At 38.7% G+C, this 14,275-nt stretch overlaps 1 protein-coding gene and 1 long non-coding RNA gene across 3 annotated transcripts in view; one reads left to right on the top strand and one right to left on the bottom strand.

The window, feature by feature from the left end:
• Positions 1–6,024, top strand: part of QPCT (glutaminyl-peptide cyclotransferase) — a 28,111-nt gene extending 22,087 nt beyond the window's left edge. For both annotated transcript variants that reach the window (XR_014842232.1, XM_003481245.5), the window contains exons 5-7: positions 1,008–1,107; positions 3,636–3,752; positions 5,432–6,024. Coding sequence is in view for 1 of the 2 variants with exons in the window: in XM_003481245.5 (XP_003481293.2) it covers positions 1,008–1,107; positions 3,636–3,752; positions 5,432–5,577 (363 nt within the window). In the remaining variant the exon portion in view is untranslated. The remainder of the gene's footprint in view (positions 1–1,007; positions 1,108–3,635; positions 3,753–5,431) is intronic.
• Positions 1–14,275, bottom strand: part of LOC102161945 (uncharacterized) — a 169,277-nt gene that overhangs the window by 25,474 nt on the left and 129,528 nt on the right. The window lies entirely within an intron of this gene.

Genomic DNA, 14,275 nt, shown 5'->3' with positions numbered 1-14,275 from the left:
GCTGTAGCCGCCGGCCTACGCCAGAGCCACAGCAACGCAGGATCCGAGCCGCATCTGCAACCTACACCACAGCTCACGGCAACGCCGGATCGTTAACCCACTGAGCAAGGGCAGGGACCGAACCCGCAACCTCATGGTTCCTAGTCGGATTCGTTAACCACTGCGCCACGACGGGAACTCCTGAATATACTGTTTTGAACAAGCCTGATCTCCCCCAATAAATATATTTAATCATCATTCACGAGTTAACAGATACTATGTCTTTAGAGTCACAAACTCTGAAAACATTTATCTATTATGTGTCAGGATCAATGCTAGATATTTACCCATACCCTGTCTCACATATATAAATCAGGAGATTTTAATCTGGGTGGTAATCTTCAGAGACTCCTTAAGCCTGCTGATGTCCTGTGGCTCAAACAGGTTAAGAAATACTAGCCTATTATAGAGGCTTATAGCTGGAGATCAGCAAACTTGAGCTTCTCATTTAATAGAAAAGGAAATGGAAATCTAGAGACTAAACTCATAGAGCTCCTAGTCAAGGAGTTTTTCCTAAATGTTGCCTTTAAGGATTAAAAAGTTACTATCCAAGTGCTCTTCTGTGGCAGTTGTGTTATTACAGACTAAGGATAAAATGGGTAATTAGAATGGAACAGAAGATCAAACAGGCTTGCATACCCATCTGAAAATAAAGCAAACGTATTCTTTTTCTATGAAATATTTATCCCAATGTCCTCCTTCTAATTTATCCTTAGTGATATCCTTCTGTGGTTACAGACATAAAGAATCTACAATTTGCCATTTGTTCACATTGCATAAGCAAGATTTTAAAAATTTCCTCAAATGATTCACTTACAATGTTATTAAACCTTTTCTTCATGTTTATAGCTCCCTATTTTATTCCAATTTATTCAAATACAGCTAGTTTTGACTAATTCTTTTTTTCTATTGATGGGCATGAAATGTGTTTTAGCAACAGTGATTATACAATATTTTTTCTTCCTTAGGATTTATTGATCTTACTGGATTTAATTGGAGCTCCAAACCCAACATTTCCCAATTTTTTCCCAAACTCTGCCAGATGGTTTGATAGACTTCAAGCAATTGGTAAGTACCACTGGTATTAAAGAGTTAAACCTGGTTTCTTCCTACTGCATTTTATTATTATCATTAAAAAAATTTTTTTTTGTCTCTTTAGGGCCATACCCACAGCATATGGAAGTTCCCAGGCTAGGGGTCCAATCAGAATTGTAACTGCCAGTCTACACCACAGCAACAGCAACACTGGATTCGAGCCACTTATGTGACCTACACCACAGCTCACAGAAATGCTGGATCCTTAACTCACTGAGGGAGGCCAGGGATAGAACCTCTGTCCTCATGGATAATAGTCAGGTTCGTTACTGCTGAGCCACCATGGGAAATCCTCCACTGCATTTTAAAATTCAGAATTTATTATTTAAGTGTATGATTTGAATATATAATATACTTTACTGGATTTTTTTTCTTGCTCTATTGATTTAGTTTATTATTACTATTCATCTTTTTCGGAAGACTCACTTTATTTTCCTACATGAAACTGCCTTTTGAAATGGAAGCATAAAGTACTACATTTCATATTTGCATATTCTTAGAAACGATTTGGAAATATTTTCTCAGAGTCCTATTTGAAGCATATGGAATGAATTTTTAGGGAAAACTCAGCATAACATGTTGGATAATTATGACTGTTACGTCTTTATAATGATACCAGAAGATATTCTTTAATGTTTCTTTCTTTTCCATCTCTGTCTTTAACATCTTCTGTTTTATGCTTTATGCAGATGTGATTTTCCTTTAAATCTAATACAATCTCTGCCTATTTTTCCAAGTAGTAGAGATGGGGTTATAAGAGAAAGCCAAAATCCTTCAAGGGTCATTTAAGAGAAGGTTTAGTATCAAATAAATGAGAGTAGACTAGGCCAGGCCAGTCTGGGAAACAAAGATATGTATGGCTCAAGAGAGAGGCTTGGGGCTTGGAGAAGGAAAAGGAGAATAGCTTCTTTCCCCTTCTTGTACCTCCACTCCACCCCCTGCCCCCTTTCCAAACACACACACACACACACACACACACACACACACACACACACACAACCCAAAACAAAACAATTGGCATCAGGGAGAGATGAGCCTGAGATAGACTTCTATTATAGAATCCAGGCCAGGAGCCTGCTTTTGATGCAAGAATATCAGGCTAGGAATTCCTTTCTAGCCACACAAACTTCTTGGAGCAGGACAGAATTGTTTTTCTTCTAAGCAGTGGGAAAAGCACTGCCATCTTAACTCATGCTTTTGCTGTGAGTTCAGAATTTGCCAATATTCAGATCTAGAATATTATGAAAGAAACTTTTACCTGAATCTCAGATGCTTATCTTTGGCAAATTTCAATCCCTAGATTGAAAGAATTGCTATTATGCTATTATTAAAATAAGCTTCGTGGGCCTCTTCCTTACAGCATGTTTTCCTTACTTTGATGGTAGCCTCAAGAAGTTGGGTTTGGCTTTCTTTCAAGGATTTTGTTCACTTCTCTTATTTCCTCCACCAGAATGAATTTATATTAGTAACTCAGATCTTGATATAATTTTATTCCATTGTGCTGCCCCACCTAGTGGTATTTACACTTCAAACCATATCTCTAATTGTATAAGTTGTATTCCAAGATAAAGGGATTACAAATATCAACAAACAGATGGGAATATTGTTTTAGTGGTATCAAGGGCTTTCTTGATGTTGCTAAAATCACATTACGTATGAATGCTTACCACTGGGTCTAGTTTTACCCTTTAAATGTAGCAATTAAAATAACCCTATCCTGGGAAGTTTCACTCAGTTGTCTTAAACTCTTCTTGTTATCTCTTATTGTTTTATAATGGACTCATGCTGTAAGTAGCCAGGCTAGGGGTTACTTAGAACACATGGGTTCTAAGTTACAAGATGATAAGAGTGATGGAATGTAGGCCAGTGGTTCTCAAATTCTAGTGTGCACTAGCGTCATCTGGAGGGCTAGTTACACCTCAGATCATTGGGCCTGACCCCCAGAATTTCTGATTCAATATCTGAAGTGTGCCCAGTTAATCTGCATTTCTAACATGTTCCCAGGTGATGCTGGTGCAGCTGATCAGAGACCACACTTTGCCCTGTACAAGTCATAATAGGTATCCCTTTCTCATAGAGTGACCACTCAGTAAAGTACTTTATGCCTATTCTGTTTGAGAATTTCACTCCAAGCCCCACATCTCCTCTTAAGGGATTTCTTGTGCAGGGTTGAGGATCTGTAAGTATTTGTACCTGTGTTTCCCCTCCCCCCCCCATTTTCCTCTAGTTTTCTCATCTTCATTTCTCCATTGTTCCATTGAGTTTCTGACTCTAAGAAGGTTTTCCACCTGTAAAGCTAGAGCCATGTGTGACTGTTCTCTCAGAGCTACTCCAAAATGTTCACACCCAAGTTCAGCACAGATGTTTATTGTCATGTGGTACTACTGCATAATGTTTTAAAAACAACAGCAGCATATGCCAAGATTTCAAGCTCCTTATGCATGCTGACTGTTGACCAGATAAAAATAGATGTTCATCTGCTGTCTAATTGTCATCTGCAGAACATGAACTCCATGTATTTGGTTTGCTCAAGGATCACTCTTGGGAGAGACGGTATTTCCAGAATTATGGTTATGGAGGTGTGATTCAGGATGACCATGTTCCATTTTTAAGAAAAGGTAATGTGTGTATGTATATGTATGCATGTATGCACATGTGCATTTTTTGCTTATATTTTATTTTATGTGCATTTGCAACAATCTAGAAGCGAGAAGAACCATTAAATTTAATAACTGATTAGTTAAATAATTTACCAATCATCTCATAGCTTCTATTTTTATAAAAGCCATTCCAAATCTCTGAGGATTTTTTTTTTTTTTTTTTTTTTTTTGCTTTTTAGGGCCACACTTGTGGCATATGGAGGTCCCCAGGCTAGGGGTCAAATCAGAGCTACAGCTGCTGGCCTACACCACAGTTACAGCAATGCAGATCCCAGCTGCGTTTGCAAGCTACACCACAGATCACAGCAATGCCAGATCCTTAACCCACTGAGCTGGACCAGGGATTAAACATGCAACTTCATGGTTCCTGGTCAGATTTGTTCCTGCTGTGTAATGACGGGAACTCCTTTTTTTTTTTTTCTTTTTTCTCTTTTTTTAGAGCCGCAGGTGTGGCATATGGAGGTTCCCAGGCTAGGGGTTGAATCAGAGCTACAGCTGCCGGCCTATACCATAGCCACTGCAACTCGGGATCCAAACCGGATCTGCAACCTACATCACATCTCATGGCAACATCAATGGTCACATCTCTGACCCATTTAGTGAGGCTGGGGATTGAACATACATCCTTATGAGTACTAGTTGGATTAGTTTCCACAGCACCACAGCACCACAGCAGGAACTCCTAGATAGTATTTTTGTGCCTGTGTAACTCTGGTGTTTTCCTGTTAATAAGGAAGCAATATCTTTGTCAGTGGAAGTCTAAATTAATTCAAGAATTTTTGCAGTAGCCTCCAAATTGATCTCTTGCTTTTGCTCTTACTTCCCTATTCTTTACATAGTAGCAAGAATTATCTTTTAAAACTATCAATCAAATTATGTTACTTCCCTGATTTAAAGCTCTGGTGGCTTGCCATCATATAGAATAAGACCCAGAGTCTTTATCATGACTTACAAGGGCCTCCATTTTCTGACGCCTTTCTCCCTCTCCAATATCATTTCGCACTTCTTTCTCTGAACTATTGCTCTGATCTGGCACATTGTTTGAGGAACAACCTCCTCGCTGTTCCTCAAGCAGGCCAAGCACACTCCTACCTCTTAACCTGTGCACTTGCTAATACTGCTGCCTGGAGTGCTTATCCTCAGATCTTCACAAGGCTTCGCTCTCCTTCATTGCATCTATTTAAATGTTAGGGTCTCAAAGAGGCCTTCCCTGACTTTAAGTACCTATTTCTTGGCCCTGCTCTCTGTCCCTCATTCTCTATTCCCTTAATTGAATTTATGATTCTTTATAAAGCTTATCACTTTCTAAAATTATTTGTTTTTTGTTCTTTCTCTACTGCAGTGTAAGTGAATATGAGCAAAGGCTTTGCTTTTTCACTAATGAAACCTCAATTCCTAGAATAGTGGCTGGTACATAGTAAATGCTTTATAATTATTTTCTGAATTAATTAACATTGATTTAATGAATGAATGACTTTGGAGTATAAGGGTAAGATACAAGGAAGTACACAGATGATGAATTGTCAGCTGGGTTTGTAGCATACAGAGCTCCCACTCAGATGTCTTTGAAGAGTGATAACTTGCTAGTTTATCCACTGGAAATATGCACTTAATTACAAGTCGTTTCTTCCTGTTAGGTGTTCCAGTTTTGCATCTGATACCATCTCCTTTCCCTGAAGTATGGCACACCATGGATGACAATGAAGAAAATTTGGATAAAACAACCATTGACAATCTAAACAAAATCCTGCAAGTCTTTGTGTTAGAATATCTTCATTTGTAATATTCTGATTTAGTTTATGGTTTGCATCTAGTATCACATTCAGAATTCAAGGAACCATTTTAAATAATCTGACTCCAAACAAATCTTATGTGGAAACTGCTACAGATTCATTCCATAGGTACCTTTGAGTATCCTAGATTTACATCATCTCCTAAATTGCTCATTAATTTTCATCTAGCTAAAGAGTGTAAGAAAAACTGAAGATAAATATCTTTTAAAGACTCCTTTAGATACAATATGAAGCTAACTCAGATTCATATAGTCAGTATCATGGTTTCTAAATAGTACTTAAATATGATGGTTATGTGAGATGCATAGACTTAGTTTTATGATTTTTTTTTTCACTTGGGATTTATACAAAACAGAGATGTAGTTTGAAGACTTACATTTCTTTGAGAAATCTTTGTATGGTTTATTTCATGGAAATTAAATCAGAATTAAATGCCATGTGAGTTTCCTTTTTTATATATAAATGAAAATTGTATAATTTGAAGTATAGCTCGATTTCGACAGGGTTTTACAAATTTAACATTTGTATTGTGAAATAATATAATCAGTACCAAAAATATAGAAATTGGAGAGAAGGAAAAAAACCTATCATTTCATTGTATTAACAGAATCACGATTTACTCTAGTTTTTCCTCACATATTTTCAATACTCTTTTTATGTAGTTACAGTCAAACCCCAGGTACAATTTTTGGGGGCCATTTTTCTGTTAAATTATATAATAATCAGACATTTATTTGCTGGTCTTGGGTTTAGATGAAGACAGAGACTGTTGAGTGTGTCCTCCAGACTCAATGTTAAGGTAACACAGTGGGATCAGTGCAGTTATGATCATTTTCTCTCTTTTTTTGGCCATGCCCAAGGCATGTGGAAGTTCCTGGGCCAGGAATTAAATCCATTCCAGTTTGGACCTGCGCCACGGCAGAGGCAACACTGGATCCTTAACCTGCTGTGCCACACAGGTTTTTTTTTGTGTAGGTAAATTATATGGTGTTCAGTTATTTATAGCATATTTTTGTGTAGGTAAATTATATGGTGTTCAGTTATTTATAGCATATTTCTTTCAGGACTTATGCAAGCAAAATTGTTTGGGCTGGAAACAGGAATTGACGGGTTTAGCTATAGGAAATAATTATCCTATTAATAATATTTATTAATAATTACCCTATTAGTGGGAGTTCCCGTCCATGTGCCATGGGTATGGCCCTAAAAAGCAAAAAAAAACCCCACTTATCCTATTAATAATAATTATTAAATCATTATTTTCTTCTCTAGCTATAGGAAATAATTATCTAGAAATACACACTTGATCAGTCAAACAACTAGGAAATTAATCCTGCCATACAGATGAAGTTAGCTGCTGTTTTGCATTTCATTTTTCACAGTTAGCTGGTGTGCTTCCTGTTCTGAGCAGGCATTTAGTAAATCCTCACTGAATTAATGTGCTGGGGTTGGGTAGGTCTCAAGACAGACAAGCTGAGTGAGGAAGCAATGGCACCTTTAATTTCAATAACAAAGAAAGTCACTGGAGAAGGAATTTACTTATGAAAACATACTTTCCAGGTTAAAAAAAGGGATGAATATAATTTTATCTCTATGACTTTACCTAATTTTACAAAAGAATAGCCAGAATTACATACAATTATATCTAACAATATCTGTCTGTACTCTCACAATGGTAAATTTTATAGAATTAGATTTTTTTTTGAATTTCTTTTTATTTTACAAAACTCCTAAAATTATGTAAAGGGAAGTTGTCCCTTTGTGAGTCAAATAATATTAAGAGCTAACACTTACTGAGTACTAACTCAGGGTCAGTGTCATAAATGCTTTATATGTTTTTACCAATCTAATCCCCACAAGAATCCTAAAGGGTAGGTGGTATTATTAACCCTATTTTATGATGCTCAGAATGGTTAAGTGTCTTTAAGATCATGCAGCTAGTACATGGCAACCGTGGGATTAGAACCCAAGCAGTCTGGCTCTAAAGCTCATGCTCTGAAGCACTGTACAGTACTGCCTCTTTACACGAAAAGACCTCTGCAGACTATTCTTAATGCCAAGTGCAAAGCAACAACCGTATCTTGAAATTATTATAGGTCTTTCATCATTCTGGGAGAGCATTCTTAATTCACTGCTGTCTGTGTTCACCTGACAATGTTAGTCTTCAGAGGCACACGATTTGTATGCAGAATTATTTCTCTGCTATGGTAAAGGCTATTTTTACATCAGCATGGATATGACAGAAATCAACATGAGTGGTTCCAGGGCTAAAGAATCTAAGCCACAAAGCAGGATTAAAAGAGGCTGAGTTTTCTGGATTAATTTTGGGGTGAGAGAAAACATTTGAAAGGGGTTCAGAGAAAGCATATATTAAAAAAAAGCACCAGAAAAGAAACGATTTAACTGATGATACTGAAACAATGAAAGTTAAGCTTTAATAAGGAACCTAAAGATTAGTTGACATGTATAATTATAAACCTAAATAATAAATTATTTTTGAGGCAGAATGAAATAAATAGGAGATCTACTATAATCTGTTGAGTTGACATTAGTTGAATTATTTTTAGAGGAGGATGTTGGAGGATATGTCGAAATGAGATAAAAGGAAAAATAAAAACATAAGCAGATTAATTCAGTGAAAGTTTCCTTCCTTTTAAATGGCACATCCTAAAATTATACTAAGAGTCTGTACTGTACGCAGTCATGATACCATAAAGGGGACTTTTAAGGTATTAATTTTGATATTAATCTCTAAAATACGTTCTGTATAATACATGCCAGTCAGAAACATAACTTTAAAAAATTTTTAGCTGCAAAGGCGGGGTTCCATAAACATTATGTTGTATTTGGATTTTTTCTATATGTATTTTGGAGTATTTTACTGCCCTTAAGAGAACGATTTGTATGTTTTGTTCATTACTGTCAACCCTGCAATACATAGGGCTATTTTTCTTCTTTAAGAGAAGTGAGTTCAAAGGAAAATATTCATAAAAGAGTATCTGTAACCTTGGCATCTAAAAAAATCATGAGTTTGTTATTGTAGCTTGAGGGCTGTGGCTGGAAGAGAAAAGACAGAGCCTTCAATCTGGAGAAATGTTTTAGGTGGTGAAGCAGTTGTCATAAGAACAAAGCAGCCCATGTTTTCAGCATCAACTCTAAATCTTTAAACTATTTCATGAAAAACTTCTTCCTCCATCAAAGAAGTGCATTCATCACGATGAATCATGTGAAAACGGAACATTCACTCAATCAACTTGGCTCAGCTGGAGGTGATTACTCCTTAAAGGAGGCAAGGACAAGACACAAGGCACTTCTATTTCTCTCTAGTACAGGAAGCTTCGCATGAAGCTTGGTTATAGTATATTCTGCTGAAAATGAAATCTCGTTTTTTCGCAAGCCCTCAATCTGAGGAATGAAGGTGTGGGGATAAAGGACCCAAAGAGCAGGTGAGGGAGAGTATTTATGGCAGCCATACTAATTTAAAGTGAAGTTAAGGTAGGGAATTTGAGGAAATTACTTAAATTTGCTCTTCATGAGAGTCTGGAGCTGTGCTTTCACAGGCAGCCTTCTCACCAACTTTGGGCTTCAAAGATGAATGCACGAAAGACTGAGGTTTCACTCTGAGTTTCAGGGCCACTTTCTACCCAGCCTGAGATTCTAAAAGTTGTTTTGAAGTGGTTTAACGGCCTCCCCTTCCATCTCCCTTCTGTCTCACTTCTCTGCCTTTTCTGCCACATCTTTCTCGGCCTTCAAATAGCTAACCTACTGCTTGGTTGTGAGGAGCAGGTCCTGCTGTGTAAAGTCACCACCGAGTTTCACAGAAGGGCTGAGGTGGCGAGGAGAGGTCATTAGCTGGTTGAGCTGGTGGGGTGGTATGGGACACTCCTCAAATCTTCCTTAACACGAAAATCAGCACCAGGATCCTGGCACTATATGTGGCAACAATAATTTATGGCGATTCTGGGGAGTTCCCATTGTGGCTTAGCGGAAACAAACCTGACCAGTATCCATGAGGATGCGGGTTTGATTCCTAGCCTTGCCTGGTAGGTTAAGGATCTGGCGTTGCCATGAGCTGCAGTGTAGGTTGCAGACTTGGCTTGGATCTCACTTCGCTGTGGCTGTGGTGTAGGCTGGCCGCTAGAGCTCTGACTGGACCCCTAGCCTGGGAACTTCCAGATGCTACAGGCGTGGCCCTAAAAAGAAAGAAAAAAAAATTTATGGCAGTTCTGAAGACAGCTGAGATGAAAGGACTGTCTGTGTCATGGCTGTAGCCCTTGGCCTGAGTTTGGTTGGTGTGCTCACGCGATGTGAAGTCATCTTATTGTGCTCATATTTCAAAGGAAATACATGCAATGTAGGCTACTCTCCCAACATATCCAAATTTGCCAGAGAGAATTTAGACCATTTGTTTGAGAATTAATATTAAGAGCATTGAATTGTCAAGAAGAGGAAAAAAAACCAACAACATAGCTTAAAGCAAAAAACAGAGAGGCAAGCAAACAAAAACTCAACCAACTAACCACATAAAACCCCTCAAAGATTATCAAGGTAACATTAAAAATAGATTTAGAAACTGATATAAACAGCACCAAAAACTTTATTTTATTATGTTTACAGAGCACTAAGGGGTACAAGAAGTCTGTCCTGGGTAGTCAAGGATTTAACATTTGTGGTTTTGGCTAACAAAGAACAACATGTAGTAAATTATTTGAGCAAAGACATTGGTTTGGAGAAGTGGATGAGCCTAGCTGACTGCCAGCCATCAGTTTCATTGCTGTTCTTTAGTCATCCTTGCAGTAGCACTTGGGAAGTTATAAAACCCATTTGTTTGTAAAAAATGAATCCCCTTCCTCATCCATCCCCTAGGCCAATTGCTCTTGCTGGAGATGTACTTAGGTCTAGAAAAATGATGGTGACATACAATAGCTTTATAAATGATTTTAGTCCTTTATTGATAGATGAAATAAGGATATGAAATGATTGCCATAAAATTTCAGGGTATTTAAAGTTATCTTTTAATAGGACAAATTATAAGCTATATGGTTTTCAGAAGTGTTTCGGATATTTTCCTGGGGAATGTTAAGAATCCATTTTAGGTTAAGCTAGAGTTATTTCATGTAAGTAACTTATTGCAATAATCCTTTGATGGATTTACCCATAGAGCTATATCTTAGGGTCTTTATTTTAAAAATACATGAACACCGAGACAAATTAATCTCTGTTAATGCTAAAACTGGACTCCACAGAATTTGATTTCTGGTACATGACATGGCTAATTTCAGCCTGGTTAGGAGGGGACTTAGAGATTTTTCTAGTTTATTTGTTCTCAATTGGGGGTAGCACATGTCCCTACAGGGCATTTGGGTGTGTGTGTGTGTGTGTGTGTGTGTGTGTGTAATGGGATAGGTGGTGGATTTCTGATTTTAAAAATTACTGAGAGGGGTGCTTCTGTCATTTTGTGGTCAGGGGCCAAAATGAATGATCTGAAAGAACATTTGTACCACAAAGAACCATCCCACTAAATGCCATTAGTGCCTCCACTGAGAAATATTGACTAGTTTTGAACATCCTTATTCTAAAAGTTCAGATATCAAGATTCAGAGAACAGATCTTTGAAGATTCTTCTGGTTACAAGCGACAGAAAATCCATTTCAAACTTAGCCAAGCCAAAAGGTCATTTATTTCATTCAGGCATAGCTGAATCTAGAGAGCTCTTATCTCTCTGCTGCCCTCCTTTGAGTAGGCATCAAGCTTAGGTAAGTTTTTTGACCTGGGAGCAAGATGGATGTTAATAGCCCCAGGCTTGTATCACCATAACCCCAATTCTGGTGAGAGCATCCATCTCCTATCCAACAGTTCCCCAAAGTTCTAGCTTAATTGCTATTGGACCAAGTAGAGTTCTAGGTTTATCCTTGACTCAGTCTCTGGGCTGGGGGCTGGAGTATACTGATTGACTCTGTCCTGTGGCTTATGCCTACCCATAAAGCTGGTGGGAGGGTTACCCAAACAAATCACAGAGTTGAGGGTGGAGATGAAATTGTTCACCCAAAGAAGATCTAGAGAATGGATGCTGTACAGACAAGAGCAACAAATGTCCACCACAGTGAGCAAGTGAGTTAGGTAACTTAAGCACAATTGTAAGGCATGGTATGGTGCTGCCTTTCTCTTACATAGGAAGATGTGGTTGATTCTCCATTAAAGTTCTTAAAATAGGAGTTCCCACTGTGGCTCAGCAGGTTAAGGATCTGGCATTACCATTCCTGTGGCCCAGATTCAATCCCTGGCTGGAACTTCCATATGCTGTGGGTGTGGCCAAAAAAAAAAAGTTCTTAAAATACAGGGTCAAAATCTTGGAAGAGGAGCACAGTTGTTATAAGAGTATGTTGTGCCTCTGTTACTGAACCAGGTCCATTTGCCTGACAGGGAGCAAAACAAACACTGAGATGCTGAGATGCCAAGGTTTATCCATAAGGCAGCCCATCATGGAGACTGGAGAACAAGTCTCAGAGCATCCTCCCTGAGGGTGAGGGGGTTGGGTCATTTATAGGAGAAGTAGGGTGTCTTAGGCTTGGTGAAAGGTGATTGGAGGTAGGGAAAAGTTCAGGTTATTGGTGTTCTGTGCAGGCACTTCTGGGTTACAGGCCTCTGCATATTCAAAAGGGAGGCACTTAGCTTGATGGGGGTGTGTGTGTGAAGTTTTCTGGCCCTCCGACTTAAAGAAACCACACCTGGGATACCTTTGCAGGCCAAGTTTTAGGGTCTGTGGTCCCAAGAAGCTCCAGCTAGCTCACACTGGGCAAGAGCTGACTCCAAGTTCCTATAAAACAACTGAACTGTGTGATGCTGGGAAGGTAGGTAGTTAAAGATTAAAAAAGAAAGAAAGGAAAAAAATCCCCAAACTAAAGTGAGCTTAATCAATGAAGGCAGTTTACAAGCCAAGGGGTTTTTAACTAGCTGTTCCTTTATCTGTTGTTTTGTAAAACAAGCTCTAGACTTTCTATTATCAGCTTGTGAAACTTTGTGAGGCATAGTTTCACTTGTCTTTAAAAATCTGCGAGGTCTCCTGTGGCACAGCGGGTTAAATATCTGGCATTGTCACTGCAGTGGCTTGGATCATTGCTCTTGTGTGGGTTTGATTCCTGGCCTGTAAATTTCCACATGCCTTGAGAGTTAAATCCACCTGCTCATGCTTCATTCATTTCCTTGTAATTGGATCCTAGTGTTGAAAATGAGTTTGTCACAGGAAAACAAAGTTGCTTTCCTTTAAATCAGATTTTCTTAAGTATCATGTTTCTTCCCCAGACCTCAATTGCAAGTTGATAAAACTTAGAAAGCTACATTCAGGGGAAGAGCATCTTTGGATACCTAAACTTGTATCTGGGCAGAAGACAGAGAGATGACAGTATCTGAGAAAACTAGAAAAATTGAAGGCACTTAGAAATTGACCAGGAAAGGTAAACTGCTCTGTTGCTGGAAGCTGGCAGTCAGGGATGAAAACTTGTCCAGACATTGCCCAAGGCCAGAAAGATTCTGAAGCTGATAAAGATCAGGGGTGGCAGAAGGAAGATAACTCAGTGAATGTTTCAGCCCAGCAGTTCTCAAAATCAAAAAGTTCAGAGCACTTTGATCAAATATTTCTTTTTTTTTTTTTTATTATTAAATTTTATTTTCCCACTGTTGATCAAATATTTCTTACATCACTCCTCAATGCTCATAGATGTTATTAGACCCAATATGAGGGCCAGCCAGGTCATACATCTCCACCAAGGTTATTATCAGACAGGAGTATGGGTGGAATCTGAACTAAGATTGTTGTTCAGGTTTGGGAACAAAAGAGCCTAATTTAAGAGTTGAAAAAGGCCTTTGGAATCATCTACTTTGTGGTGGTTTTTTTTCACACTCAGCTTTGGATTTTTTTCCTTGGAGGTAGTATTGCAGATTCTTGCCACTGTCTTAGGGGTAGAAAGTGCTCCAACCAATTTCAAAGTTTTGTGTTTGAAGTAGTAGAGCTCTTTCTTCAGAGAAGATCTTACATGGAACTCCAAGGCTAAAAGGGTAGATCTGGTTGAATTAGGGAGAGAGACTTGGAATCTTGCTGGCTAAGCCTTATTCAATATCACCCTCATATCCCTACTCACTCCCATAGGATCTCCATGAAATCTAGGGTCCTGCAGAGGATAGCTTGGAACTCTGATTTGATTCTCATTCTTCTTCAACTCTGTTCTCAGAGCTAATGGCTTAGTTGATCACACACTATTTTGGGTTCTGGACCCAATTCCAGTGTGTGTGTATGTGTGTGGGAGGGGAGGTGGTGGAGAGGGGGAGTTTCCCGCACACCCAAGCAAATACAGGATATAAATAAAATGGAATGAAGAATCACAGTATTGAATATTTCTCAGCACTGGGTCAAGTTTTTATTTATTTTTTTCTTTTGTATGTGTGCATGTGTTTTTATTTATTTATTGCTTTTTATGGTCACGCCTGTGGCATATGGAAGTTCCCAGGCTAGGGGTCGAATTGGAGCTGCAGGTGCTGGCCTACACCAAAGCCACAGCAATGCCAGATCTGAGCCACATCGGTGACCTACACCATAGCTCACAGCCACACTGGATCCTTAACCCAGTGAGTGAGGCCAGGATTGAACCTGCATCCTCATGGATACTAGTTGCGTTTGTTAGCACTGAGCCA

This window comes from Sus scrofa, chromosome 3, assembly GCF_054392235.1.
Source record: "Sus scrofa isolate SSC_HxYL_T2T_F1_AM1 chromosome 3, Sscrofa_HxYL_maternal_Yorkshire_Landrace_v2.0, whole genome shotgun sequence".
NCBI lineage: Eukaryota > Metazoa > Chordata > Mammalia > Artiodactyla > Suidae > Sus > Sus scrofa.
This window is presented reverse-complemented; position numbering and strand designations above follow the sequence as displayed.